A 10,000-nucleotide genomic window follows, 5' to 3' on the forward strand; every position below is an offset into this window, starting at 1 on the left:
AGATGGGGCTTTAATGGACTCTATAGTGGTAACCAGGAGAAGAATGGGAAGATTTTTGGATGTACATGTTCTAAGGAGGAGTGGTGGAATATGAGATAATTTTTTGGTGGAAGGTAAGATTAGAGTGAAGGATAGATGGTATAAGAAGAAAAAGACAGAAGGTAGGGAGGTGCTTAGAGTAAACTATTTCAATGAGAAAGAAAAGGAGGAGTACAAAAAGAACCTGAGAGAGGCGTCGGAGAGAGAGAAGTAAGAATAGAAGAGAAGTAAGAGTAGTAGAAGAAGAAGAGTAGAAGAAGGAGAAGAGTAGAAGTAAGAGTGGAGGAGGAATGGGGATAGTTCAAGGAGGGAGTCACAAGGTGTGCAAAGATGGTGTGTGGAAGAAGGAGGATGGGAGGAAACAGAAGAAAGGGTAGTGAGTAGTGGGATGATGAAGTAAAGAAGATTGTAGAAGAGAAGAAACAATAGGCATTTATATATTGGTCACAAAGTAGGACGAGGGACTCATGTGAGAAGTACAAAGAAAAAAGAAGAGACGTAAAGCATAAGGTAAAGAAGGCAAAAAGTAGAGCAGATGTGAAATGGAGCAAGTGCATAATTGAAAATATTGAAAATAATAAAAATATGTTTTCGAAGGAAATTAAGGGAGGAAGGGGAGGCGAATCAAGTAAAGAAGAAAAGATAAAAGGTGCAGATGGAGAGATGATAATGGAAGAGGTTGCAGTAAGAGGAAGATGGGCAGGGCATTTTAGGGATTTACTAAATGTGAAGGGGGATAGGGAAGTAGTTGTAGTTGAATGCGCTAAGAAAAGGACAGTGATGAGTGAGGAAAATGGAGCAGTAATAAGAAAAGATGAAGTGAAAGCAATTATTAAAATCATGAGAGCAGGTAATAGATTTAATTTGGAAGTGGTTAGAAACAACTTTGCCTATCGTGTAGTTAATGAATGGAATAAACTTCCTGCAGAGGCAGTACAATGTAGTTCAGTTCGAAGCTTTAAGATTCGTTTAGATAAACACCTAAGCAAGATGCTGTAATGCCTGCCATTTATTGTATGTTATTTGTTTATTTGTTATTATTTGTCTGTTTATTGTTATTTACATGATTTTCATTTATTGTTAGTTAACTGTCAATTTATTGTTATTTACTATTTTCCTATTTGTTTATTATTTAACTATACCTATGCATTTATTTATTCTGTTCATTATTATTTATGTTATAATTTTATTTGTTTATTTAGTTATCATTATTATAATTTTTTTCATCCGACCTAGTTATGAACCAAGAGGTCTCCTGTCGGCATTCTCATCCTTTGTAATCCTTTGGCACCTGGGTTAGATGGGTATCATGAGGAGTGTCTAAAAAAATGGAGGTACAGTGACGGTGGACTGGTGAGGTTATTTAATGTTTGTCTAGAAGAGGGTAGAGTGCTGGAGGAATGGAGGAGTACCATTATGGTTCCACTTTACAAGGGAAAAGGGGACAAGGGAGAGTGTAGTAGAAATACAGGCGTATGTCATAAACGAAAATCTCGATATGATAGGAATAACCGAGACATGGTTAAATGGTAAAGAGTTTGAAGCTGAGTTTAATGTTGCGGGAATTAAACACTTTCATCAGGATAGAAATCACAAGAAAGGTGGTGGTGTTCTGTTGTACGTTAAAAGCAATGTTGATGCTTGTGTTTTAGAGAAGGTGAAACAGGATGCATATGATAGTTTGTGGGTAGAATTAACCCAAACAAACGGACAAAAATGAATCTAGGTGTAATATATAGGCCAAAGACATTATCATTAGCAGACGACAAATGTTATTTCAAGAACTGTCTAGTTTCTGCAACCGGGATTTATTGATAATGGTGTGATTTCAATTTTACTGACATTGATAGGATGACCCTTGAACATGGCCATATAGGTAGTCGCTTGATTGATTTTCTCGGTGACAATCACTTAGTTCAGCTTGTAAAAGAGCCCACAAGACATAAAAACTTTCTAGATCTATAGATCACTAGCCGCGAAAGCATGATAACCGATGTAGAAGTCGGTGAAACGGTTGCAAATAGCGATCACAACTTAGATTCAAACTACTAAAATATTTCAGAATAGATACTTGTGTTTCTAAAATACCCGATTTCAGTAAAGCTCACTTCATAGGACTACGTCAGGAGCTTCAGCTTACAGATTGGCAGGCAAAATTAAGCGAAAGACCTGTAGATCAGATGCGGGAAATATTTCAAAATAAACTTACTAAGATGATTCAGGCTCGCCCAAAATGGCTTGACAAAGAAACTGAAAAAAGTATTGCTAAAAAGAGACAGGCTTATAAGAAATACAAGTGCTCGGGTGCATCTAATGACTATCAAAGTTATGTATTAATACAGAGAGATTTAACAAAGAAAAAAAATGACAATACGAAATGAATATCGCTGATAAATCCAAAAAGAATCCCAAAGAATTCTATAGTTACATTCGAGATAAAAAGGCTGTTAGGAATCACATTGGTCCACTATTATCTGCTGACGGTCAACTTGAATATTCAAATGAAGGAATGTGTGATATTTAAAAAAATTATTTTAGCTCAGTATTCGTAAACAAAAAACTTCAAAGTGAACTCCAAACTGAAACCTGTAAAAAGACTAGGGTAAAATTACTCACCACGGTAAATATAACAAAAGAAAAAGTAAAAGGTGTATAGACAAATTCAAAGTTAATAAAACACCAGGGCCTGACGGTTGGCATCCAAGAATATTAAAGAAAATGAAAAATGAGATTGTTGTTCCATTAGAAATGTTCAAGAAATCCATCATATCCAGAGATGTCCCAAGAGAATGAAAGCTATCCAACGTTACTCCCATATTCAAAAAGGTGAAAAAAGAAACCAAATAACTACATGCCTATAATTTTGACTTTAATCGTAGGGAAAAATTATGGAAACTATCATCAGAGATACTGTCGAACATCAATTAGAAAGTAACCGTTTGATAAATGATAGCCAGCATGGTTTCAGACGGAAACGTTCTTGCGTGACTAATTTACTCGAATTCTACAACACAGTCATCTCGAATTATGACAAAAGAATAAATATAGATTTAATATATCTAGATTTTACAAATACTTTTGATACCGTCCCCCACGAAATAATACTTACTAAATTACCTTTACACGGAATAAGTGGTAACCTATCAAGTTGGACTAGTAATTGGTTGAATGATCGAAAACAGAGAATTGTTTTAAATGGAGAAACTTCTGGATGGAAAAATGTTACAAGTGGAGTTCTTCAGGGTTCCGTTCTTGGGCCACTTCTATTCATAATATATATAAATGGTATAGACCACGGACTAAAATCTACTGTTTCCAAATTTGCTGATGATACAAAACTGTGCGGAATGGCATATGATCACTTTAACCAATTCGATATTCAAGAAGATTCAGATAAATTACAGCAATGGTCTGAAAAGTGGCTAATAAAATTTAACACAAGTAATGTTAGGTAATGCACATAGGTAAAAATAACAATAAGTACGATTACAAGTTATTTGGAAATTCGTCAACAAAAGTGGATAGTGAGAAGGATCTCGGGGTAATTATCAGTAACTCGCCGAAATCATCCAGGAAGCAAATAAGATTCTAGGACTGATTGCGCGATCTTTTGACTTCAAAAGTCCATCGCTCATTATCAAGCTATATAAATCGTTAGTTCGTCCACATTTGGAATATGCTTTTTTTTTAGTGATTATTAGGCTGGGTAGAGTGAGAAACGAGGAAGTGATGAGAAGAGCGGGAGTGGAAAAGGAGTTGGGAAATAGGGTTGATGAAGGAGTATTGGGATGGTTTGGAAACATGGAAATAATGAGTGAAGAAATATTATTAAAAGAGGTGTGTAAGGCAGAGGTGGAAGGAGTGAACATTAGAGGGCGACCAAGGATGAGATGAATGGATGGGGTAAAAGGGGCATTGGGAAAGAGGGAAATGTCTGTTGAAGAATAAGTGAGAAGACAGAAGACAGGGGTAAATGGAGAATGGGTGTATATGGTTGTGGGTGGGGGGTGGGGGTGGGGGTGGGGTAGTATGCGTGAATGATACTTTGACACAGCCCGAAGAGATTTCTCCCCGTCCTCTATTTTTCTGCATGAGGGGATGGAGGCGGGGGGATCGCCCATTAAATGAAGCGGCTTACTGGGGATGTGTTGTGTCTTGCTACATTGTTTGTGACCCAGGGCAGTGAGCGAGATGCAGGGATGACCCGTCATCCAGGAGGGGGTGAATGAGAATGGAGAATGTGGGGATGAAATGGGTGGAAGTGGATTTATGACTTTAACTTCGGGTACCTCCCATGTAAGGGGGAAAATCCATTGGTATATGTATGTATATATGTATGTATGTATGTATGTATGTATGTATGTATGTATGTATGTATGTATGTATGTATGTATGTATGTATGTATGTGTGTGTGTATGTATGTATGTATGTATAATTTTTATTGTTACTATTATCAAAATTATTGTTATTATCTAGATCTTTATTTCCATTGTTGATGTTGCGGTTATTGTTATTACTATTATTTTTGTTGTTCCCATATTATTGTCATAAATATTTTCATTAATGTTATAATTTTTATCTCCGCAGGTCCTTTTGTGTCAGGGCTGGCTAATGCCTACGGCTTCAGGGTAGTTTGCATCCTGGGTGCCATTTTGGGGGCACTCGCATTCGGAGCCTCCTACTTCGCACCTAACATTTATTTCCTCTACATCTCCTTCGGCATTGTTGGAGGTAAGATAATGCCTTGGGCTCAAAAGAGGAATATATTTATATATATATATATATATATATATATATATATATATATATATATATATATATATATGTGTGTGTGTGTGTGTGTGTGTGTGTATTTACCTAGTTGTATTTACCTAGTTGTATTTTACGGGAAGGGGAGCTATGCTCGTGGGGTCCCGTCTTCATATCTCATTTTATCTAAACTATTTTTAAATTCATGTATTGTTTTTGCACACACCACTTTCTCATCTAACTTGTTCCAACTGTCTATTACTCTGTGAGGAAAGCTGTTCTTTTTCAAATCTCTTCTATAGCTGTCTTTTTTTATTTTCTTTCCGTGTCCTCTAGTATTTCTGTCATCCCATTTTATCAGATTCTCTCTATCAGTAATTTCTATGCCTTTCATGATTCTGTAAATAGTTATCAAATCTCCTCTCTCTCTTCTTTGCTCTAGTGTCTGTAGTTCAAGTTTTTCTAGTCTCTCTTCATATGATAGTTTTGAGAGTGTTGGTGCCAATTTTGTAATTGCTCTTTGTATTCTTTCAAGTTTTTTTATACATTTTTTTGTACTTGGTGACCATATCGTTGCTGCATATTCCAATATTGGTCTTATCAGGGTGATTAGGATTTTCTTCACCATTTCTTCATCCAGGTATGTAAATGCAACTTTGATTGTTCTTATTAAATTATAAGTTTCTCCAAAAATCTTATTTATATGTTTCTCAGGTGACATATTATTCATAACAATGACTCCCAGGTCCTTCTCATTTTCTACTTTTTTTATTCCTTCTTCTCCCAATTTATATGCTCTTGTTATCCTGTTTTTGCTTTTTCCAAATTCCATTATACTACACTTTTTTGTATTGAACTCCACCTCCCACTTCCTACTCCATTCCTGTACTATATTTAGATCTCTTTGTAGTGATTCACAATCTTCTTCCGTGTTCACTCTTTTCAGTAGTTTTGCATCATCTGCAAAGAAGCTCATAAAGCTTTCAATTCCTTCATCCATATCATTAATATATATAGCAAACATTATTGGGGCCAGAATCGTTCCCTGCGGAACACCGCTTATTACTTCATCCCATTTTGAGTGCTGGTTTCTTATCACTACTCTCATTTTTCTTTCTTGCAAAAAGTCTTCCATCCAATTTAGTAGTTTGCCCTGTATTCCTCCTTCAGTTTCTAATTTCTTAAGCAACTTCTTATGTGGTACTTTGTCAAAAGCTTTCTTTAGGTCTAAAAATGCACAGTCCGCCCATCCATCTTTTTCTTGTATTATATCTATTAGCCTTGAATAGAAACATATTAAATTGGTGACGCATGATCGTCCTTGTCTGAATCCAAATTGCCTTGGATTTAACACTTTGTTTTTTTCTAAATATTTTACCCATCTACTTTTCATAATTCTTTCACAAATTTTTGCTATTGTACTTGTTAGAGAGACTGGTCTATAGTTGGTAGGTTCTTCTTTATTTCCTCCTTTATATATAGGTACTATATTTGCTTTTTTCCAATCTTCTGGAACTTTTCCTTCTTTCAAGGAACTATTTAGTATGCTATGTATTTTGTCTGCCAGTTCATTCCTGCATTCTTTCAGTATCCAGTTTGCTATTTCATCTGGTCCATGCGATTTTCTGACATCAAGATTACTCAAGTGTGTTAATATTTTATTCTTTGTTACTTCTATTTCTTCCATACGGGGGACTTTCTCTTTCCATTCGTTCTCTTCAGGTTGTATGTTCTCCCTTGTAAACACTGATTTAAAATGTTTGTTCATAATTTCCGCCATTTCCATTTCCTCAGTGTATTCAACTCCCTCTTGTCTTAATTTCTCCAAGTCTTGTTTGTTTACAAATCTGTAGAATAGTTTTGGTTGATCTTTACACTTTTCTATGACATCTTTTTCATATTTTCTCTTTTCCTCTCTGCACGTTTGTACATATTCATTTCTATAACAGGTATATATTTTCCAATTTTCAGGTCTTCTGTCTTTTTTCCATCTGGTCCAGGCTTTGTCTCTTTTGTCTTTTAACTCCCTACAACTTTTGTTGTACCAGTATTTTACATATTCTTTTTCTTGTTTTTGTCTTGGGACATACTTTTCCACTCCTTTTTTGTAAATTTTTGTCAAAATATTCCATTTCTCTTCTACTGTTGTTTCTTCTTTGTATATTTCTTCCCAGTTTTCCTTTTGAAAGAATTCTCTTATTTTATCAAAGTTTGTTTTTTCATACATCATTCTTCCTTTTCTATATTGTTCATTTCTTTTCATATATTTTTCTTCATTAAGTTCCAGTTCAATCAATATGTGGTCACTTTTACTTATTGGTGTTTTATATTCAATTTTGTCCACTATTCTAGGTTCGGATGTAATTATTAGGTCTAGTCTCGATGGCTCTTCTTCATTTCTATACCTGGTGTTCTCCTGTATCCATTGTGTCATTGTATGGTCAGTAACCATCTCAAGTACAGCGTTTCCCCATGAGCCGTCTCCACCCTTTACTGTCATTTCTTCCCAGCAGATTTCTTTGCAATTAAAGTCGCCCATCATAACTATTTTTCCTCCCTCTTCCATTATCTTGTTTAATGTTATCTTTGTGTCCTCTAACATACTTTTATGTTCACTCTCTTCCCATGAGGCTGTTTTCGGGGGCACATAATTTATCACAAACTTTCTGCTCTTCTTATCTCTGTCTTCTACTTCCATCATTATCATCTCTACTGTATTCTTTCCATATGTGACACCCTTCACGTTTATATCCTTCTTAGTCAGGAACATAACTCCACCCCCTTCCTTTTTCACTCTGTTTCTAATCCAATAATTATATGCATCATGTCCTACACTGTTGGGTGGTAGTGGACCTTTTAATTTTGTTTCTACAATTCCCATTATGCCTGGTTCTTTTTCTTTCAAATAATCATTCAACTCATTCAATTCTGTTATTAATCCATCTATATTTGTGTAAGACACTCCTAGTTTTCTGCCACTTCCATTGTGTTCTCTGTTTCCCTTTTGTTTTTCTCTTGTATGTCGACTTTATTTAGTTTCATATTCACTATTCTCCAATAGAATCTCTCTTTTTCTGACTCCGTTCTTATCTCGTTTTTTTTCCTTAGCTTCAAGTCTTTTCTGTTTTTCTTCCTCTCTTTCCTCTTTATTCATTTCCCTTTTTATCCATACCTTTTTATATTGTTCACTTGTTGCTAGTTTCCCTGTTTTAGATAAGATATTCTCAGCCGTAGTTTGTGACCTGAATTTAATCTTAATTGGTCTGGTTTTGTCTGTACTATATTTCCCGAGCCTGAATTTCTCTTCGATTTGTTTCATTATTTCAGGTTCATCTTCCTGAACTAATTCTAGTAAATTTCTTACTTTTTCATTTTCCTCTTTGATTCTTGTGGTTCTATCTGGGTTATGTTTCTCTTCCATTCCTAATATAATAATACATTTCTTTCTGTCTGCTAAGTCTCTTATTATATTCTCCTTCTGTCTCATCACTTTAATAACTGAGTTTTCAGTTTGTTCATTCATTTGCTGTCTGATTATGTCAGTGAATGCAACTTTGCTATTTTCTTGGATTTTTTTTCAACCCTCCTTGTTCTCCTTATTATTCTCCTTTAAGACTTTATTCTCATATTTTACTTCTTTTAACTGTTTTTTTAATTCTTCAATTTCCTTAGTTAAGTTTTTGTTCGCCCTCTCTAGTTCTTCCAATTTTTCAACTCTCCGTATAATGTTGTTAACATGACCGAACCTACGCTCCAAGTCCTCGATCATCTTATCGACCTTCTCTTCTAGTCTTGTCAGTCGGGGGGGGGGGGTCCCCCCCACCCTCTTTAAATCCCTGGAAAATATTCTCATCACTTTCTACTGTATTGCTCTTATCTATACTTCTAATCTTTACATTTTTATTAGGCATTTCATCGTCGCTCAGCAGGTTGGGGGGCCGTTTGTTTACCTTTCGCCTGTCTGCCTGGGCCAAGTCCTCTCCTTCCTCATTTCCTTCCATTTCCCTCAGCAATCCCTCCCCTTCTCCTCTTTCCCTACTTTCCTACTACCCCACGAGCAATTTCCCCCCACCCTGTAAATACAATAGGCACTTCTCTTTGCGTTGGGATCCACGAAACTTCAATTTTCTTCAGAACGTCTTCTAAGCCGTCCGTTCGTTGAAGTGTGTGTGTGTGTGTGTGTGTGTGTGTGTGTGTATGTATATATATATATATATATATATATATATGTGTGTGTGTGTGTGTGTGTGTGTGTGTGTGTGTGTGTGTGTGTGTGTGTGTGTGTGTGTGTGTGTGTGTGTGTGTGTGTGTGTGTGTGTGTGTGTGTGTGTGTGTGTGTGTGAGTGTGCGTGTGTGTGTGTTTGTGTGTGTGTGTGTGTTTGTGTGTGTGTGTGTGTGTGTGTGTGTGTGTGTGTGTGTGTGTGTGTGTGTGTGTGTGTGTGTGTGTGTGTGTGTGTGTGTGTGTGTGTGTGTGTGCGTGCGTGTGGGTGGGTGTATTTACCTAGTCCCGTCTTCATATCTCGTTTTTGCAAACACCATATTTTCATCTAACTTGTTCCAGACGTCTTTTACCCTGTGGAGAAAGCTGTTCTTTTTCAGGTCTCTTCTATAACTGTCTTTCTTGTTATTCTTTCCGTGTACTCTTGTATCTCTACTATCCCATTTTATTATCTCCTCTCTATCAATAGTTTCTATGCCTTTCATGATTCTATAAATAGTTATCAAGTCTCCTCTCTCTCTCTTCTTTGCTTTAATGTCTATAGCTCAAGTTTTGCTACTCTGTCTTCATATGATAGCTTTGAGAGTGTTGGTGCCAATTTCGTAATTGCTCTTTGTATTTTTTCAAGTTTTGTTATACATTTTTTTTTTTGCACTTGGTGACCAAGTCGTCGCTCCATAATCCAATCTTGTTCTTACCAAAGTGACTAGTATTTTCTTTACTGTTTCTTCGTCCAGGTATGTAAATGCCACTTTGATTGTTCTTATTAGATAATAAGTTTCTCAAAAAAAAAAATTGTATATCTGTTTCTCAGGGGACATATTATTCATAATAATGACTTCCAGGTCCTTCTCATTTTCTACATTTTTTAATCTCTTCCTCTCTCAATTTATGTGATCCCACTATTCTTTTTTTTTTTTTTTTGCTTCTTCCAAATTCCATTATGCTACATTTCTTAATGTTGAATTCCATCTCTCACTTCCTACTCCATT

The 10,000-nt window shown here is 35.8% G+C and overlaps 1 protein-coding gene across 8 annotated transcripts in view; it reads left to right on the forward strand.

The window, feature by feature from the left end:
- LOC143020629 (monocarboxylate transporter 9) overlaps nucleotides 1-10,000 on the forward strand; it is a 541,387-nt gene that overhangs the window by 331,148 nt on the left and 200,239 nt on the right. For all 8 annotated transcript variants that reach the window (XM_076177112.1, XM_076177115.1, XM_076177114.1 and 5 more), the window contains one exon: nucleotides 4,628-4,771. In XM_076177112.1, the coding sequence (XP_076033227.1) occupies nucleotides 4,628-4,771 (144 nt within the window). The remainder of the gene's footprint in view (nucleotides 1-4,627; nucleotides 4,772-10,000) is intronic.

Source organism: Oratosquilla oratoria, chromosome 40 (assembly GCF_046742065.1).
Source record: "Oratosquilla oratoria isolate Oo_2021 chromosome 40, ASM4674206v1, whole genome shotgun sequence".
NCBI classification, from domain to species: Eukaryota; Metazoa; Arthropoda; class Malacostraca; order Stomatopoda; family Squillidae; genus Oratosquilla; species Oratosquilla oratoria.